General features: G+C 36.4%; 1 protein-coding gene across 1 annotated transcript; it reads right to left on the reverse strand.

Moving 5' to 3' along the window:
* Positions 1–19977: 19977 nt before the first annotated feature.
* LOC124501923 (olfactory receptor 10C1-like) lies at positions 19978–20919 on the reverse strand. Its single transcript, XM_047066371.1, has one exon. The coding sequence runs from the start codon at positions 20917–20919 to the stop codon at positions 19978–19980; it is 942 nt and encodes a 313-aa protein (XP_046922327.1).
* Between the last annotated feature and the right edge of the window lie 191 nt (positions 20920–21110).

Below are 21110 nucleotides of genomic sequence, written 5' to 3' on the forward strand. Positions count from 1 at the left end.
GGGCCCGGGTCCACCGTTGCCCACCGTTCAAAAGGAGAGGCGATATGTTGTTACGCTGGTTTATCTTGTCATTTTTACTTTGACTCTTTCTACTCTCTTTGGGGAGTAGCCCTCATCCAGCCCCCAATCCAAGGGGCGCTGGCAGCTACGCTGGCCCCCTGGGGGAAAAGCTTACCTGCCAACAGGCTGAGGACACTCAGTGGACTGCCCATGGTGCTGTGTCTTGCTTCTGTGAGGCCACCTAAGTCCTACAAGTCCCCCAGATATCTTGCTCGGGGGCACCTGCTCGCCGCAGAGACGCTCTCTGTCACCCTCACAGCTGTGATCCAGGACACCTGGTGGCCAGAGGGTTGTTCAGCCTGCTGTCCCTTGTGTTCTCTGCATCCCACTGGTGCGTTCATGTGCTGGGCCCGGAGCAGGGGGCTGCCACCTGGGGTGGGGGTCCACACGGGATCCTTGATGGAGCAGGATCTGGGCCTCGCTGGTTTACATTTTTTACCTGTTCAGTGAAATGTGTCTTAGTAAGCACTGTTTGATGAGTGGTGGGACTGTTTGGGATTATAGGTCCTGTCACTGAATGCTCCACAGGGTTTGTTCCCACATTGTGCCGGCAGTTGCCAGGAAGGCCCCGTCCTGGGGTGGCCCCAACCCCTGGAATGCACCTCGTGGGCAGGCCAAGGGAACTACGGACCAACCCAGTGAAATGCACTTCCTTAGAGATGATGGTCCTCAGTGACAATTAATTTCCTTTTGATGAACACTGTCACTTTAACATGTAATCTAGTATAGAATCCTGTGCAGGATTCTTTTACAAAATATGACTGGAATTTTAATTCAAAATTGTATGATGTGTTAATATAAGAATTTATTCACCATGACATTTCCGCATAAAGGAGAGAGGGATGTATCACACTGCCGTAATGATTTTGTGTCACGATGATCCAATAAACTTGTAAACAGAAAAAAAAAATATGAGGGTACTGTTAATGAGCTTTTCCAGTTGTTGCCTTATTTATTTATTTATTTCCAAAGAATGCTATCCATATATGTATTTCTAATTGTGATGAATCTAACTTGACTGCCTAATTTATGATTTTATTTTGATAATTATTCCTCATGTGCTGAAGAAGAAACTGCATTCTTTTGTTTTGGGGGCCCATACACACATTATACATGTGCATGTTTATATATATTTTAGCAGGTGCCTATCATATCAGTCTTTTTAACTGCACTTCTTTACATTTTTTCTGATTTCCTGTCTGCTTTATTTTTTAATATTTAGTGAGATATGTGATGATCTCCCACTATGATGGTGAACTTGGCAACTTGTTTCTGTAGCATGTTTTCTATATAGAAGCTATTTTATTAATTACAATTTGAGACTAGTTTTATTCAGTTCTAAATTTAAGTTTTATCAATATAAGAATACTTCTATTTTAATAATGTCCTTCTTACATTGGTGCCTTTAACTTATCTATGCATTTGAACTAAATCAGAAGTTGATAAGATGTCTATACAGCCTCCAGAAAGGTAGGAGAATTCTGGTAGCTCCTCATCTTTGCCAATTGCTTATCTGTCTTCTCAATAGGAGCCAGTCTAGTTTGTGTAAAGTGGCCTCACATCATGATTTTAACTTTAATTTCCATACTAACGATGTCAAATTAGTATGTTTCTGTGAACTCATTGGCCATAAGCTGTCAAATAAATGGATATTCTTTTGTCCATTTTTGCAGTGATATGTTTGTCTTTTAATTATTGAATTCATAGGCATTCTTATATACTCAGGATAAAAGTCCTACGTCAAGATACATGAATCATAGGTATTTTCTCTTAGTCTATATTTTGCCTTTTCATATCAAATGTGATGTCCTTTGAAGAACACATTTTTTAAATTTTGATAAAGTCAAATTTATCACTTAAAATAATAGTTAGTGTTTCATGTGTTTTTTTCTGAGGGATGCTTACCTCCTCCAAGTTTTCAAAGATAAACTGTGTATTTTTCTATAAGTTTAATAGTTTTGGTTTCATGTTTAGGTCTGTGAATCCACTTTAAGTCAATTAGGGTACATGACACAAGGTGGGATCCAGGAGCATTTTATTTGTTTTTTTTTTTTTATGGCTAGTTATTTCTGCACTATTTGTTGAAAAGAATTCTCTTTTTCCAGTGAATTTCTCTTTGCTAAAAATCAAAAAATCATACACATGCAGTCTTTCTGCATTCTCTTTTCTGCCTCACTGATATATTCTTATGCCAATACAACAGTTTTCTGATTGCTATATCTTAATATTAAATCTAAATCTAAAACCAGCTTAAGTCCTCTGATTTTCTTTTTTTTTTAATGTTACTGCTATTCTATATTCTTTGCGTTTTCATAAAAATAATAGAATCAGCTTTTCAACTTTTTACAAAATATGACTGGAATTTTAATTCCAATGGTATTAACTTTATAGCTCAATTTGGGGGAACTCAATAAGTTAATAATACATCTTAACAATTCATGAGTATAGTATATCTCTCTATTTAAGCTTTCTGGAATTTCAGCAGTGCAGATTTCAGTACAGAGGGCTTGTGGATGTTTTGGTAAGTTTATCCTAGGTTTTTAAATTTTTTAATGCTCTCCTAGATGGTGTTTTTAATGCTGTTATTCAATTGTCCATTGCTTATAGTGGAAATGCATGTTCTTATTAAGTTAAATTAGTATCTTGCAATCTTTGTGAACTTAGAAATTTCCTTTTTTTGTAGATGCCTTGAAATTTTAAAACATTTGTTTTTGAGATAAAATATATATAAAATAAAATTTACCAATTTTAACTGTATAATTTAATGGGTTATGGTAAAAGTATACATTCATGGGGCGCCTGGGTGGCTTGGTCGGTTAAGCGTCCAACTTCGCTCAGGTCATGATCTCACGGTCCGTGAGTTCGAGCCCTGCATCGGGCTCTGTGCTGACAGCTCAGAGCCTGGAGCCTGTTTCAGATTCTGTGTCTCCCTTTCTCTCTGCTCCTCCCCTGTTCATGCTCTGTCTCTCTCTGTCTCAAAAATAAATAAACGTTAAAAAAAATTAAAAAAAATATACATTCATGAAATCATCATTAAAATCATGATTTAGGGGTGCCTGGATGGCTCAGTCAGTAGAACATGTGACTCTTGATCTCAGAGTTGTGAGTTCAACTCCCATGTTGGGCCTAGGGTTTAATTAAAGAACTAAAATAAAGTTGTGATATAGACTATTTCCATAGTCCAAAAAATTTTTTCATACACCTTCACGTTCAACCCCTTACTCCATTATTAGCCTCTAAGAATCACTGATCAGCTCTGTCACTATATTTAATTTTCTAGAACTGCATACAAATGGAATTTACAGTATTTATCTTTTTGTGATAACATCTTTCTCTTGGCATAATGCTTTAGAGATTGATTTATGTGTTTATATCAACAGCTTGCTCTTTTCATTGCTAAGTAGTATTTTTATTACATAGATGTATTGCAATTTATCCATTACCTATTGAACCTGAATTTGGTTTACTTCCTTTTTTTAATGTTTATTTAGTTTTTGAGAAGGAGAGAGAGACAAAATGAGCAGGGGAGGGACAGAGAGAGAGGAAGACACAGAATCTGAGGTAGGCTTCAGGTTCTGAGCTGTCAGCACCAGCCTGACACGGGGCTCAAACTCACTAACTGTGAGATCACGACATGAGCCAAAGTCAGACATTCAACCGACTGAGCCTCCCAGGAGCCCCTATTTCCTTTTTTAAACTCTTATGGTAAGGCTGCTATTAACAATCATATACATAACTTTGTGATGATACATATTTTCATTTCCTTTAATAAAATAATTGGGGTGATTATTGATTTAGAAAGTGTATATTTGATTTTAATGATACTCCATACTGGTTACAAAGGAGCCGCACATTTTGCATTACTTACCAGCAATGTGTGAAAGTTCAACTTGCTCCAAATCCTGTCAACACTTGGTATTCTCAGTGTTTTTAACTTCAGTCATTCTCATGGGTATGTGTTGACTTAACTAGCATTACCCTGATAACTAGTCATATTAAGGCTCTTTTCATTTGATTAACATTCATAGAGCTTGTCTGGTAATGTTTCTGTTAAAGTTTTTGCCTATTTTTTTTTTGCCTTTAATTTTTGAGTTATAAGAGGTTTTTATATGTTGTAGATAACTTCTAATAGATAAATGTTTTTCAAATATTTTTTTTCCAATCCATAGCCTTCTCCTCCTATCTCCCAGGTTTTGGCAAACACCATTCTGTTACTTTCTATCTCTATGATTTTGACTACTTTAACTACTTCATATAAGTGGAATCATACAGATTTTGTCTTTTTGTTTGGTTCCTGGCTTATGTCACTTAAAAAATGCCTTCAAAGCAAATGTGTCTTGTAGCATATGTCAGAATTTCCTTCCTTTTTAAGGCTGAACAATATTCTGTTGTTTGTATATGTCATATTTTGCTTATCCATTCATAAATTGATGGGCACCTGGATTGCTTCCATGTTTTAGCTACTGTGAATTATGCTGCTACAAACGTGGGTGTACAAATATCACCTTGAGATCCTGCTTTTAATTATTTTGAGTATGTACCTAGAAGTGGAAGTGGTCGATCTGATGACAGTTCTATTTTTAATATTTTGAAGAATCCACTATGCAGATCTTCCTCAACTTATGATGGGGTTATATTATGATAAACCTATCATAAGTCAAAAATAACATAAGTCAGAAGTGCATTTAATGTATCTAATCTACTGAACATCATAGCTTAGCCCAGCCTACCTTAAATGTGCTCAGAACACTTACATTAGCCTACCGTTAGACAAAATCAGTGAACACAAAGCCTATTTCATAATAGTGTTGAATATATCATGTAGTTTATTGTATATTGTACCAAAAGTGAAAACAGGTGTTTTGGTTGTAGAGGTACAGAATTGATGTAATGGTATTGATTGGTATCCCTTTCATGTTACTATGGCTGACTGAGAGCTACAGCTCACTGCTGCTGCCCAGCATCTTGAGCGAATATCATACCACATCCCTCTAGCCCGGGAAAAGATCAAAATTCAAAGTACCGTTTCTACTGAATGCACATTGCTTTTGCACAGTTGTAAAGTAAAAAAATAGCAAGTTGAACCGTCATAAATTGGGGGCCATCTGTAGTGTTTTCTCCAGCTATACAGCCTTACATTCCCCCCAAAAGTGTACAAGGTTCCAATTTCTCCACATGCTCACCCATGCTTGCTTGCTTTCTTTCTTTCTTTTTATTTATTTATTTATTTATTTTTATAATTTTTAAATATTTATTTATCTTTGAGATAGAGAAAAAGAGTGTGAGTCAGGGAGGGGCAGAGAGAGAGGGAGACACAGAATCTGAGGCAGGCTCCAGGCTCCGAGCCGACAGCACAGAGCCCAACACGGGGCTCGAACCCACAAACCATTAGATCATGACCTGAGCCCGAGTTGAATGCTTAACTGACTGAGCCACCCAGGTGCCCCTCTTTTCTTTTTAAATAGTAGCCATCCTAATTGGTGTGAAGTGATATCTCATTGTAGATTTGATATGCATTTCCCTAATGATTAGTGATGGTGAGCATCTTTTCATGTGATTTTTTTTTTAATGTTTATTCATTTTTGAGAGACAGAGAGACACAGTGTGAGCAGGGGAGGAGCAGAGACAGGGGAGACACAGAATCCGAAGCAGGTTCCAGGCTCTGAGCTGTTAGCACAGAGCCTCATGTGGGGCTCAAACTCACAAACCAAGAGATCATGACCCAAGCCGAAGTCGGTCGCCCAACCAACTGAGCCACCCAGGCGCCCCACATGTGATTGTTATTTGTATATCATCTTTGCAGAAATGTCTATTAATTTCCTTGCCCAATTTTGAGTCTTATCTTTTTGCTTTTTGTTGTTGAATTTTAGGAATTCTCTATATATTCTGAGTACTAGTCACTTATCAAATATATGACTTGAAAGTATTTTCATCCATTCTGGGAATTGCATTTTTATTCTGTTGTCTTTTGAAGCAAAATTTTTTTTAATTTTCATTAAGCCTTTTTTGCCTGTATTTTCTTTTGTTCTCTATGCCATTGGTGTCCTATCAAACAAATATCAATAAATAATTGACAAATTCAATATAGCTTTAGCTTCATTTCAGTTATTTTTTCCCTAGTATCATTTAGTGTAAAATCATTCAGCTCAGATTTTTTTCGTTTTTTAATTTCACTTTGATTCATGTATTTTTTAAATGTTTATTTATTTATTTATTTATTTATTTATTTTGAGAGACAGAGGGAGAGAGAGCGTGAACAGGGAGGGGCAGAGAGGGAAAGAGAGAATCTCAAGCAGGCTCCATGCTGTCAGCACAGAGCCTGATGTGGGGCTCAAACTCTTGAACCATGATATCCTGAGCTGAATTTAAGAGTTGGATGTTTAACTAACTGAACCACCCAAGCACCCTGATTCATGTATTTTTTTAAGTTTCTTTTATTTATTTTGAAAGAGAAAGAGCACTCCAGAGAGTGAGTATGTACATGGGCAGGGGAGGGGGAAAAAGAGGGAGGACCAGAGGGAGAGGGAGAGAGAGAATCCCAAGCAGGTTCTGCACTGCCAGCACAGAGCCCCTTGCAGGGCTCCAAGTCGGGAATAGTGAGATCATGACCTGAGCCAAAATCAAGAGTCAGGTGCTCAACCAACTGAGTCACTTAGGTGCCTCTTTGATTCATATATTTTTAGATGTTATTTAGCTCTAGCTATTTGGAGATTTTTCTAGATGTATTATTATAATTATTATGGATTTCTAATTAAATTACTATTTTCCTATTGTGGATTAACTAAGAAATAAAAGCATGAAAATTTTTGAAGACTCAATAATGATAAATTGTGTTTGGCAAGTAGGATTGTGAAATTAAAATGAATAATTTAAAAAATCCACAAATCTCCTGTTTAGATGTTTGTTTTATTTTCTCTAAAATATGGTAGGCATCTGGTGTTTTGAATTGAATATATTTCAGCCTAGGGAATAGAACAGGAAATTGTGTATGCAGTAGTTTTCATGGAGTTTTTAATTCAGTCTTTAAAAAAGTCTGTGATATAAGGCTGAAATTCTTAAGGATTTTAAATGAGAAATACCTGAAAAGTAAAATGGTTAGCCAGCCCATGTGCACACTTCTTTTTGGTACCAATCACTACTAGAATCCAATTCTCCTAATTCCAAATTCTTATTTTTCCCACAATAATTTACCTATATTTAGATTAGAGATTAGATAAAAATAATTCATGATAACTAGAGTTTTTTCCTTTTAATTCTGAGATTTTTGTATAATTGATGGGGAAATTTTCTGATTAACTTTTTTTGATTCTTCTTTCTTTCTTTCTTTCTTTCCTCTTTTTTAAGGACTGTCTCATCTTAATTATGTGAGGGGACAAAAATCCCTTTAAGATACCCTTTTCACCTAGAGTGTTTAATGCACCTTCTGGGGTTTATAGTCAAAAGAAATTTACATTTTTTAGTTCATCAAACCCTGGAGACCAATCATAAGCTCATATAGCACTTCTTTATTGTTGCCATTAATCATATTTATCCTTGGAGAATATTTATATAAATTATTTTAAATTTAAGATGAAGTTATCCTCAGGGTAACATTTTGGAATCAGTTTACTCTGATGGTTTCCAAATACTGTGATTCCCACTGGATGCCTAAAATAATACTCCATTTTCACAGTTAAAGGTACCAGTTAGAGACATACCTATGAGAGAAAGAATCATACCTTTAAAAAGGTTAATAAGAAGATGGGACCCCACTGGTCTCAAGATACAATTGCCTCAAGATACAACTGGGGCGTGAGGTAGATAATTCCTCAAACTTCCTCAGACAAATTGATCTTGTTTTGGCATAATTAGCTATGGGTTACACCAGGGCAACCAGATGATTCCCACTGGTGGAGTGAAACTTTTGTATCCTGCTATGAATCATCTTAAATAAAGCTCATGTAAAACAACTCTTGATTTTAATCAGTCTCATTGGACCTTATTTAAAAGTGAATTTAGTCAAAGAACTAAATTAGAAAGAACCTTAGGAAATCCCTGAATAGATGATTACTAGGCAACTCAAGCTTGAAATAGTTTTAAGTGATACATTAAATGTTAAAAAATATAGAGTCAGAGACAACTGTTTCCCTTAAATTTTCATACTTGTCATACACACACAGACCCAGCACACACAATGCACTCACAACAATCTTTTAGGTAGATGCCCATATTAGTAGAGTAGTTCCTAAAGAGTCCACATGTTAAAAAAAAAAAAATATATATATATATATGCAAATACTATTTTCTGACTCTTTCCATGAGAAATTATATTTACCCTTGACCATATATTAAAAACAACAACAACAGTCTATTTGAAGTTACAATTTATAGCTTCCAGTTTAAACTCATTTTATGTTCCTAATATCTGGAAGTTAGTTTAGAATTTATTTATGTTTATTATTCCTTCAGTGGAAATAGTAATCTTATGTTATTCATCAGGTTTAAAAAACATAACCTAAAATAAGTGTGAAAAAAATAAAGCTCTTTTTCTAAAATGGTTTCCCTTATGTATAGACAAATTTGAACCACAGTTTCTCTTACTTCTAGTACACACATATAAAATGACATTTTACCCAATTTCTTGAAAGCTTAAGTATATTTTTTTCTTTTGAAATAACTATGGATCTGGGGCACCTGGGTGGCTCAGTTGATTAAGCGTCCGACTTCGCTCAGGTCATGATCTCACAGTTCGTGAGTTCGAGCCCCTTATTGGGCTCTGTGCTGACAGCTTGGAGCCTGGAGCCTGCTTCAGATTCTGTGTCTCCCTCTCTCTCTGCCCCTCCCCCACTCATACTGTCTCTCTCTGTCTCTCAAACATAAATAAACATTAAAAAATAATTTTTTAAATAACTCTGGATGGCAAGATATAATTAAACAATTTCTTTTGAGACGATGCAAAATTTTTACAGAAAGTTCAAAAAAGATATTTCCATTAGTCAAACATGTTACAATCTTTACCTCCCTCAATTAATATACTATTATTATTTGTAATCACTTCAAGCTTTTATATACATATATTATATATATATATATATAACCTTTATATAATATGTATATATTTTTCATATATATATTTTATACATATATATATATATAAACTCAGGGTTATTGTTTGATTGGTTAGACTGAGTAGTTGTTTTGAACTACATTAGAAACTATGTTGAGTATGATGCACTATTTTCACCTAGTCCTTTTAACCAGAGCAGTCACAAAACAGAATAATGAATCATCTCAACATTAATGCTCCTAATACTTGATATCAATTAAATATCAAAATCACATCACAAGTTGTAATAACAATTAAGTATATGCACAGGATTTGAGAAATGGCTACCAAAAATATTTTTATTCAAGTCTTCTCAAAGACATCTATTATACTCAGTCACCTTAAAAGAGTTTTTCTCCTGTACCCCATCAAGAGTTAGGGATAACACTGGAAGATAATTACAGGTAGAAATTCCCTGACTGTGATGACTAAAATGATAAATATGAAAGAAGAGAGTAAAATGGTGAGAATAATGAGTCTATAATTTACCCAAAACAATGCAAAGTGGACTGCCTTCAAAAATACAAAGTTCTCTGGGGTGCCTGGGTGGCTCAGTTGGTTGAGCGCCCGACTTCAGCTCAGGTCATGATCTCGTGGTCCGTGAGTTCGAGCCCCGCGTCGGGCTCTGTGCTGACAGCTCAGAGCCTGGAGCCTGCTTCAGATTCTGTGTCTCCCTCTCTCTCTGACCCTCCCCTGTTCATGCTCTATCTCTCTCTGTCTCAAAAATAAATAAAAAAACATTAAAAAATTTTTTTTAAAAATACAAAGTTCTCATTTAACAAAACTAGTTAAGTATATCCTAACTGGCTACTGACTTAGGAAGTAACAACATACTAACTATGTTAAATTTGGGCCAAAAATAAAACATTTTATACCTTCTGTTTGAGGCTAATCCCAGACACTAAATAATTAAGCTATAATTCAAATGTTTCTTTCATGCTTCCCAGACCTTTTGTTACTTAGAGATAGGGGTTTCTTATTCTAAGTAAGAGATGTAGTGTTCTAAAGCTTTCAAAATTTTAAAGCTTTCCTTAAAGTGGATAGGTATTCTTCTTATTATTTTTAGTTAAATAAGAATTTGATGATAGGTTCTCAGAAGATTATGGAATAGAAATTTTTCTTAAAGAAATGTTTGGTTTTACTTGCAACCATGCAATGTCTATTTTACAGCATTCATGCATACAAATAACCCTCCAAAAGATTGGAAACCATATTCTACCTAAAGATAGAGGATGGGGGTCAGGAAGAAGGAAGACAATGGAGATTTAAATTTTAGGCACCTGCTTTTAGTGTTTTTAATACTTTCAAATGGGGCGCCTGGGTGGCGCAGTCGGTTAAGCGTCCGACTTCAGCCAGGTCACCATCTCACGGTCCGTGAGTTCGAGCCCCGCGTCGGGCTCCGGGCTGATGGCTCAGAGCCTGGAGCCTGTTACCGATTCTGTGTCTCCCTCTCTCTCTGCCCCTCCCCCGTTCATGCTCTGTCTCTCTCTGTCCCAAAAATAAATAAACGTTGAAAAAAAAATAAAAAAAAAATACTTTCAAATGAGGAATGTGTTGTGCTTTCTTATGTCATAGATGTGCGTTAAGTAATTTAACCTAACAATATTCAAAGTCCTTTCTATATGCTTCCTAAATCAATTATCAATTAGAACACACTTGAATATTTTTGACAACTGAGAATTTCATATTTTTTTCAAGCAGTCCATTTCATTTTCAAAAAGCTATGCTTCTTAGAAAGATTTCCTTTATACTGAGCAGAAAGGTGCTTTCCTGTGACTACCTCTCATTGGTTTTAACTTTATGCTTTCCATATTTGAGAATAAATTAAGCCTCTTGTAAGAGTTCTTTAAACAGGTAATGATAATGACTTTATCTTGTATATATTCAGCTTCTCTAATGACTTCAGTTGAACCTTGTTGTGGCCAAACAGCAATTCTGTCCACCCCTATGAATTTGCTCTTTTACTTCATCTGGGTCTTTCAAATCTGGTAACATTTAAAATTGAATGATATTATCAATAATGTATTTATTTAAACTATTTAATGCTTTCTAGGTCCTCCCTGAAGGGTGGAGATATCATCTTTGGACTTCTTTATTGGAAATCATTGATGGCCATGACAGTAGTCATCTCTGCTCTCAAGCAGCTTGTAAGTTTTTGTGGAGAGAGATGCCAGGGAGTTATAAGTGCTTTACAGAATAATAGAGTTAAGTGACAAAAAATGAGTCGTATGTGACATGTTCTTCATTTGATGTATACATAAAACAGAGTGAAGGAGCAAGGGAAAGGAATGATCATATTTCTTTGGGCAGATTTTAAATAATTATAATAAATATAGTAGTTTTAATAAAATTGCATATGTCTTAAGAGCTAAAGTGTCACAAAGTGTCAGGTTTTTTTTAAGTGTAAAAATGTCCAGACATGACATACATTCAGACACAATCTGCCAAACAAATGGATGACTCCAAATTATTTGTTCCATAAGATTTGAATGATATTTATTGAACACATTTGCATCATTCCGGAATTACTCTTAAAGGCTATGTGCATGCTAGATTTGTTTGACTAATAGAATTATTAAAATATATTTTAATTCATGAAATTTGTGGGGGTGCCTGAGTGGCTCAGTCGGTTGAGCGTCCAACTTCGGTTCAGGTCATGATCTCAAGGTTCATGAGTTAGAGCCCCACGGCAGGCTCTGTGCTGACAGCTCAGAGCCTGGAGCCTGCTTTGGATTCTGTGTCTCCCTCTCTCTCTGCCCTCCCCCGCTCATGCTCTCTCTCTGTCTCTCAAAACTGAATAAACGTTAAAAAAATTTTAATTCATGAAATTTGTAGGGAAGACCATTGAACATTTTCACCATATAAAGTTATGTCAAGCTAGAATGTACAGCAATAGCTTATCTTTCCTAGAAAAGTAAAAAGAGTAAAAACGTAGCTAAGTCTAAGTCTCTAGAACATGAGTTAAAATGTTAAAATGGCTTTTGAATCATTGAGGATTTTTGAGTTACTGGCAGGGAATACCTCATCTTGAAATAATGTAAAAAATGATAAAAGAGAGAGAGGGCATTACTGTCTCATGCAATAGAAAATTGTAGCACATTATGAAAACTGGATTCACTAGCCTATGTTGTTCTGACTCAAGATTTATGCAGCTCTGAACAGTGTTTTCCTCTCATTGACATTACAACCAAATTATTCTCTTTCCTTGTGCTACAGTCCTCAGGAGCTCCAGAGTTATATATTCCCAAGTTCAAGTCCAATGGAAAAGATATCACTTTCTTGTTTGCTTAAGTAAAACCTTAAAAGTTAGTTTGGTTGGACCTCACTGGGTCATCAAACTTTGAACCACTCTCTTCTATGAGTGAGGCCTTGGCCACATGCCCACCTGTGTTATGTGGTGCTAACGTGTGGTTTGAGAATTGGTAAGATGTGTTTCTGAAACGACACAAGGCAAAGTGTCATTGGTTGCTAAGGAGATTAAAAATTCAAAAAATGTCTCTTACATGTTAGCACTAATAAAGGATGAAAGAACAGAAACATAATGAAATGTGTTTAGAATAGATTTCTTTCCTCCAACCACAGTTTTACAGTTTCAGGTATGCCCAACACCTGTTTTTTGTCTATCCATTTCCCATTGCTTTAAAATGGTGGATTCTTCTAATAGAGATGTTTCTTAATCTGTGCTCTCAGAATGACAAATGTCTCCATCTTCTAAAAAGTAAAGTTTGGGTTTAATATTTCTAGTATGCATCAGAGACTTTCTTACTAAAAGAGTTGGAAATTTTAAAAAGAGTATTGAAAAAGGAAGACTCTAAAAATAAAGTGAATAAGTTCTGTGTACATTTTATCTCATGAATTTACAGATCGGCACATTAATTATAAAGGAAATTATCAATTTAACATTAATAAGGTGTTCATTGTTTTTGATAAGTTCTCCTACTTGGGAAATAATGTGTGGATAGATCATTTTAGTCATTCCAATCCACTTAAGCCAGAATACAACATACATACTATGTGTAACTGACTTTCACATAAAGAAATAAGACATTTGTACTAGAATGCTCAAGTCTTTAGGAACACAGCTATGAAATGGTTGTACCTTTTTTCCAATCACTGTTTAACCTTGCTGTTTTGATTTCCCCCTTTGTATTCCTGAACTATTTCAGTCAGTTTCTATAACGTCCAGTTATCTTTTAGCGATTAACATTTAGTGCAATGGAATTTTAAATCTTTCATTTCATTTAATTAAAAACCAAGCCAGTGCCCAGCAGTTTGTAGACCTTGGGTTGGTAAGTCAGGGATGAGAAAGAGGAAAAGGGCAAATGTCTTTACAAACGTGAGGCCCAGGCAGTGATAGCATATAGTTAATTATGTAGTTAGTTATGTTGCTGATACGTACAAAGCTATTATGTTTCCGTTTTTTCAGTTCTTTGATTTCTTCCATCAGAGTTTTATAGTTTTCCTCATATAGATCTTACACATATTTTGTTAGATTTGTACCTAAGTTGTTTATTTTTTTCTCTACTCCATTCCTGTCAAACGCTGCCTTTAAAGATTCCTACAGCGAACCCCAAAATAACAATATTAACTGGATAAGAAATGATTCTCGCCTTTATGTTTACACAATCCCCCAAACTCCAGTGGATACAAGCAAAATATATCTGAAACGTTTTGTCATGTGAGGCTTCACTCAGATGCATAGGTGCTACATCCCAGCAAGCATCCAAATGGAGAACTACAGTCCAGTTTCACTTTTTAAGAGACAGGCTGTTTTCTGTAATTTGGTGGATTTACTGCTTTTGTTTGCCATGTAGTGTGAGAAGAAGTAGAAAAATCTCATGAACCTGGCTGTTTTACAAGTGTAACAGTTTCACTGCCTCACATTCTCCTCAGCCTTCCTTATACATGGGGAGGTGGTGGGGGGTGACTTCCTACTTTTTTTTTTTATATCCAAGTTAGTTAATGTATAGTGTAAAAATGGTTTCAGGAGTAGAATTTAGTGATTCATCACTTACATATAACACTCGGTTCTCATCCCAAAAAGTGCTCCTTAATGCCCATCACCCATTTAGCCCATGCCCCCACCCAACACCCTCAACAAGCTTTAGTTTGTTCTCTGTATTAAAGAGTCTCTTACAGTTTGCCTCCCTCTCTGTTTTTATCTTATTTTTCCTTCCTTTTTCCTATGTTCATCTGTTTTGTTCTTTAAATTCCACATATGAGTGAAATCATATGATAGTTGTCTTTCTCTGACTGGCTTATTTCGCTTAGCATAATACATTCTAGTTCCATCCATGTTGTTGCAAATAGCAAGATTTCATTCTTTTTGATTGCTGTGTACTATTCTATTGTATATATGTATACCATATCTTCTTTATCCATTTATCAGTCGATGGACATTTGGGCTCTTTCCATAATTTGGCTATTGTTGATAGCACTGCTATAAACATTGGAGTGCATGTGTCCTTTCAAGTCAGCATTTTTATATGCTTTGGATAAATTCCTAGTAGTAAAATTTCTGGGTCATAGGGGAGCTCTATTTTTAACTTTTTGAGGAAACTCCATACTGTTTTCAAGAGTGGCTGCACCAGTTTGCATTCCCACCAGCATTTCTCCATAACATTGCCTTGTTTCCTGAGTTGTTGATTTTAGCCATTCTGACAGGTGTGAGGTGGTATCTCATTGTGGTTTTGCTTTGTATTTCCCTGATGATGAGTGATGTTGAGCATCTTTTCATGTATCTGTTAGCCATCTGGATGTCTTCTTTGGAAAAGTGTATTTATGTCTTTTGCCCATTTCCTCGCTGGATTATTTGTATTTTGGGTGTTGAGTTTGATGAGTTCCTTATAGATTGTGGATACTAACCTTTTATCTGATATGCCATTTGAAAATATTTTCTCCCATTCCATCGGTTGCCTTTTAGTTATGTTGATTGTTTCCTTTGCTGTGCAGAAGTGGTTTTTTGTTGTTGTTTTTTTAATCTTGATGAGGTCCCAATAGTTCATTTTTGTTTTTGTTTCCCTTCCCTCCAGAGACAAGTCTAATAAGAAGTTCTGTGGCCAAGGTCAAAGGGGTTGTTGTCTGTTTTCTCCTGTAGTATTTTGATGATTTCCTGTCCTACATTTAGGTCTTTCTGCTTTTTTAATAAACCTAATTATTATTGATCCATTTGCAGTCTTATTTAGAATTTCAAGTGCCTCTTGTCTTCAGCTTTGTCCTCATCTGAAATTGTTAAGCAAATGGAAAAATCACCACTCCATGCCTATCGCATATTTAAAACAATAGTTACAGTGAATATAATATGAACTTTTTGCATGATTTAAAATTAATAAAAAATAGGGGCGCCTGGGTGGCGCAGTCGGTTAAGCGTCCGACTTCAGCCAGGTCATGATCTCGCGGTCCGTGAGTTCGAGCCCCGCGTCAGGCTCTGGGCTGATGGCTCGGAGCCTGGAGCCTGTTTCCGATTCTGTGTCTCCCTCTCTCTCTGCCCCTCCCCCGTTCATGCTCTGTCTCTCTCTGTCCCAAAAATAAATAAACGTTGAAAAAAAAAAATTTAAAAAAAAAAATAAAATTAATAAAAAATAATTTAAGTAGAGAGAGAGTGCAAAAGTGGGGGAGGGGGCAGAGGAAGAGAGAGAGAGAATCTTAAGCAGACACCACACTCAGCGTGGAGCCCAACTCGGGGCTCAATCCCATGATCCTGGGATCACGACCTGAGCCAAAATCAAAAGTCAGACACTCAACTCACTGAGCCACCCAGGCACACCTTTAAAAATGTTTAATATCTTAGAAACATAGAATGTTAAGTGTAATATCAGGTTTTATCATTTTGGAGGTCTGTAACGGTACTAACTAAAGATTTTTGGTACTTAAAATTAGTTTTGGCTTTGGAAGAATGTCAAATTGTCTTAACGTCAGGGGACTGAGTTCTGGGCAAGTCTCAGAAAAGTAAGCATGTACTGGAAAGCATCTCATTAGTGTCCATAACTTTCTATTACTTAAACTAAGGATGTATACACATCTTTTTCCTTTCATACTTTTTACAATAGGGTATTTTTTGAGGTTGCTTTTTTGGAACCTCTCCACAGTTTTCTAAACCAATAGTCAGCATTGATTTATCTTTTGTGGTATGTGTAGAAAATATTCTTTAAACTTTTGACTTGGGGGTAAACTGCTTTGAATTCAAGAAATAAAATGCCACACAAGTTTAGTAAAGAAATTTTTGTTGTGTCTTTTCCTGAAAATTAAGCGTTCTGATTTTGGGGAACTAGAGGTTGAGAAACTTTACTTCTGGTGTAAACATGGATTGATTTCTTAATACTTTGGTAATAAATAACAACAGCAAATCCTCTCTAAGTGTTTTTTCAGGGCAGTGAGTATTTGAAAAGAGCAAAACAATAAAAGGGATCAGACACTCTGTAATGACTGGCAGCTGTTGGACTTACGGTATGTTGGGAGGTGCATATGTGAGGTAAACATTATGTACCTCAGAGACAACTAAGAGATACCTTTGAAGAGGGCGAGGCTCTGCTATTACAGTGCCCATAAAGCCTTCAGTCATTCCTCTCTTCTGAAGTTTCTTTCACCTAATGTTACCACAGTATCCCATGTACAACCACAAACACTCTCAACAGGAGACAGCACACATTCATGTTATTCAGTCACAGGAGATAAAATATGTTTGTTCAGCTTCTACTTGTAGTGACAGTTAGTTTCTGAGTTTAAAATACCCAGATGTATCCTTTCCAGCTGTAATTCGATTGATAACCATGCAGGTTCTGATCACCACAACTCTAAAACTTAGGACCTGGGTGATAATTTGACTAGAATGATAATGTGGGCAAAACAATATACTGTGTATTCAATACAGGGGAAGACAAGATGATCGGGTGCGGGGAAGACAACCACAATTTAAAAGTAAGATAAACAGGAAACACTTTCCATAGCAGTGTCATATTTTTATCATTAGCCCCCCGCCCCCCCCCCACACATTATGTAATCTTTTTTCCCCCAAAATAGTGAATGTAAGGTAACTGAGAGGATGAGTGAATGATGACACAGGGATCAGTTTTATCACATCCTGCAATGTGAAATGAATCCTTGGTTATCAAATTTAGCTAATTCCCTTTCTGTCCCCTTCAAGTATTTTGTACTTGTCTTTTCTTGAGCATGGATGATAAGAGTACTGGAGATTTGCTATGAGAAGACAATATGGTTAAGTAATCACAACAGCCATTAAAACAAGAACACACCATTTCTCAGTACTTGAAAGCTGAAACTGTGTATTTATGTCCACAGGACTTAACTTACTTCACAATGCTATTTTAATTGATAGTGATAGCAACTATTACTATATGGTTCCTCAGTGTCAGGACACAAGCTAGGTGATTTTTAATAATGTTTTACCCATTTAATCACCACAACCTAGAAACCTAATCAAAAAGAAAATAATTTGTTTTTCTGTTATTACATTATCATAAGCATATTAATGATGAAAGACTCTAGGTACAAGTTCCAAGAACATATTCACACAGTAGTGTTTAAGTGTGACTATTTTTCAAAATTACCCATGAAACATTCCCATGATCCATTACTTAAGCTGAATATAATTAGTCATGTTTACTATTTCTTTCTCTATTTGCATCCACTTATGGACGCTATGAGTGAAAAACAAAAGATACAATGAGCTATTAAGTGTGTGTTCATCAGAACACCCACAATTATGAATATTTTATGTTTTATACAAGGTAATGTGACACCACGTGGTTTGCATTTAGGTTTAAATACCCCTATTATGTTAAAAAGAAAAAGAAAATCAACCTTTCTTGTGGGCTGAACAATGCTTCCAGGCCCCTTTTGTTTCTTACTACTACTGTTGCTTTGGATATGCAGGCTCACTGGCTAGGAGAACTTGAGTAACTCCTTATGTATCTTCCAATACAAAGCATCCCCTTTATACTAAACATTAATGAGATTTGGGGGTTTTGTCCATGGAATTTTGTTCAAATACACTTCATCTTTAATATGTTTATCATCCCTAATTATGAGTATGTTATATATCAGAAATGTGATGTATAGCTCTAGCACCGGCCTTTGAGGAACTACCATTCTACAAACAGAGCCAGAAAATACAACACAGAAATATAATTACTGAAATATAAAATTCTTATTTTATATTCATTCCAATTCACACATATACTTTACCTTCTTTACTATCACAAATACAAGTATCTCAAATGCTTCTGGAAAATAAATGGGTAGATTTCACTGACAGTCTTACCTCTTATATCCCTCCAACTTGCCATCTTAAGATCCAATGCCAGACACTTTCCAGATGTCACAAATCCAAATCACTGTTCTTGAGGGCATTTCCAGAAGTTTGCAACAGTTAGCAGCTAAGTATTACTGTCAGAGTTAATGCTCCCTAAGATCAACCTTCAATCAATGTGTATGATAGGTGTATATGTACACAGGCCTATATGTCAATACATTTTAGGATTGTGCTTTACACCATTTCCCTTGTAAGAATAAATTTTAGTGGCCTTTTATGGTACCTGGCATAATAACGGGCAATTGAGTGGCTGTCTTCCCTTGCCTGTATCATTTTCTCACTTCTGAGTCCTTCCAAACAAATTGCTTGCACTGGTATTAAGATTTGACTACAGGGTGAAAACACTAAGATAAAAATAAAATGTTAACTCTAATTTCTACAGAATATTACTGAACATTTAAATGATTTTGGTCACCTCACTTCTCCAAAGTTGCCATAAGAAACCAGCTTTTGTTTAAAAGTTATTTATTTTGGAAGTCCTGTTCTTGATTATTCAGGGTCAAAAATAATATAATTAATTAGCTAGGATAAATGGTCAGCTCCTAAAGGAAATTATATTCAAACATATACATTTAAATAAGGCTTACAGGGGCGCCTGGGTGGCGCAGTCGGTTAAGCGTCCGACTTCAGCCAGGTCACGATCTCGCGGTCCGTGAGTTCGAGCCCCGCGTCAGGCTCTGGGCTGATGGCTCAGAGCCTGGAGCCTGTTTCCGATTCTGTGTCTCCCTCTCTCTCTGCCCCTCCCCCTTTCATGCTCTGTCTCTCTCTGTCCCAAAAATAAATAAACGTTGAAAAAAAAATTAAAAAAAAAAATAAGGCTTACAATGGGAGTAACAAGAATGAATGTCACACAGGAAGAAGTTTTTCTAAAACTTGATTCATATGAAAAACCAAACACTAAGTGAATAAGAGCAAGGGAAGAATCTAGTTTTGAATAAAGAATCAGGGTTCCACTGGATTTACAAGTTAGACATTTTAAACACTTACCTTAAATACTTAGAGTTGTGTTATAGTGTATATCACTCAACAGTATTCATTAACAATTTATAATTTAAGATGCATGATTTTTAGGTATAGAGAGCTAAGTAATTAGGGAGTGTACTCCACTTAAGAACTTAAATCCTAACAGCCTATGTTTGACACTAAAAAGCTACTAATTGCTTCCTATTCATATTTAACATTCTCCACAATAATATTTCAGTTCCTCAGTAAAGTGGTGTAAAGGATACCAAGCTTAATCCTAGTACTTATGGAGAAGGAAAAAATGAATAGTGTCCAGGACACAGGAAATGCTTGTGAACAAAAGATAAATAATTTGAAGACCCTACTACACAGTTCCCTTTTGCTTAAACACATTGAAAAAATGTACAACATTCATAAGTGTTTCCTAGTTGGATGGTACAAATACTTTAAGGACAATGTATATTGGTGGATGCATCATAAAACCTTGGGTAACTAACTTATCTGTATATTAGTATATGTTTCATCCACTATGGCTGGGTTAGGCCATTTGTCTAAGAGGATTCCTCTGTGTTACCCTTTGAAAGGCTTCCTTTACTTCCTTGTTCCTCAAGGTATAGATAACAGGATTCAGAGCAGGGGTGACCACTGTGTACATGAGTGCAGTTGCTTGGTCTGTTTCTGGAGTGTGTACAGTCTTTGGTTGGATATAAGTGAACAAGGCAGTGCCGTAGAACAGAGAAACAACCAAGATATGAGATGAACAAGTGGAGAAAGCTCTGTGTCTGCCAGCTGCTGAAGGGATTCTCAAGATGGTTACAAGAATTCGCAGGTAGGAGCACAAGATGAGCAAACAGGGAGTCATGATGAAGATCATGGAGAGAACAAACATCACAATCCTATTGTGGGAGGTATCAACACAAGCCAGTTTCATTACAGGCATGAGGTCACAGAAAAAGTGCTGAATCGTTCCTGTTCCGCAGAAGGGAAGACTGAAGATCCAGGTGATCTGGGCTGACTCCACCACCACCCCAGTGGTCCAAGACGCTGTAGCCAATATCAAACACATGCGAGGGCTCATCAAGAGTGTATAACGCAGCGGGTAACAAATAGCTACAAAGCGATCATAAGCCATGGCTGCTAGCAGGGAGCATTCTGTCAGTCCCAAGATGGCAAATGTGTACATCTGAGCTGCACAACCACCCACGCTTATAGTCTTGGTCTCCATCAGCAGATGCACCAGCATCTGAGGCACCACACTGGTGATGTAGCACATCTCCAGGAAGGAGAGGTTAACCAGGAAGAAATACATGGGAGTGTGTAAGGAAGTGGAGACCCAGATCAGGGAGATGATGATGAGGTTTCCTCCCACAGTAAACAAGTAAATGAGTAAGAACACAACGAAGAGCACAGGCTGTAACTCTGCTAGAGAGGAAAAAGCCACAAATGTGAATTTGGTGCAGAGGGACTGATTTCCACTCATTGTAGGCTCAGAGCCAGACATCTGTGGAGACAACAGAGAGGACAGGTAATCCTGAAGGGAATCCAGACCACCATGGTTGCCTATCAAACCCCAGCAAAGGAGCTCTCGTAGGATCAATGGTCCTACATGAGAACCTAAACATTTGGATTTATTTTGATAAATATTTCTAAATAAATGCCCAATTAAAATAG

Source organism: Lynx rufus, unplaced genomic scaffold, assembly GCF_022079265.1.
Source record: "Lynx rufus isolate CCGP_SWC_20201006 ecotype Redwood Valley unplaced genomic scaffold, mLynRuf1.p SCAF_7, whole genome shotgun sequence".
NCBI classification, from domain to species: Eukaryota; Metazoa; Chordata; class Mammalia; order Carnivora; family Felidae; genus Lynx; species Lynx rufus.

What these genes read in the sequence shown, in the direction of transcription:
- LOC124501923 (XM_047066371.1), bottom strand. Translation starts at nt 20,919, where the DNA reads ATGAGTGGAAATCAGTCCCTCTGCACCAAATTCACATTTGTGGCTTTT.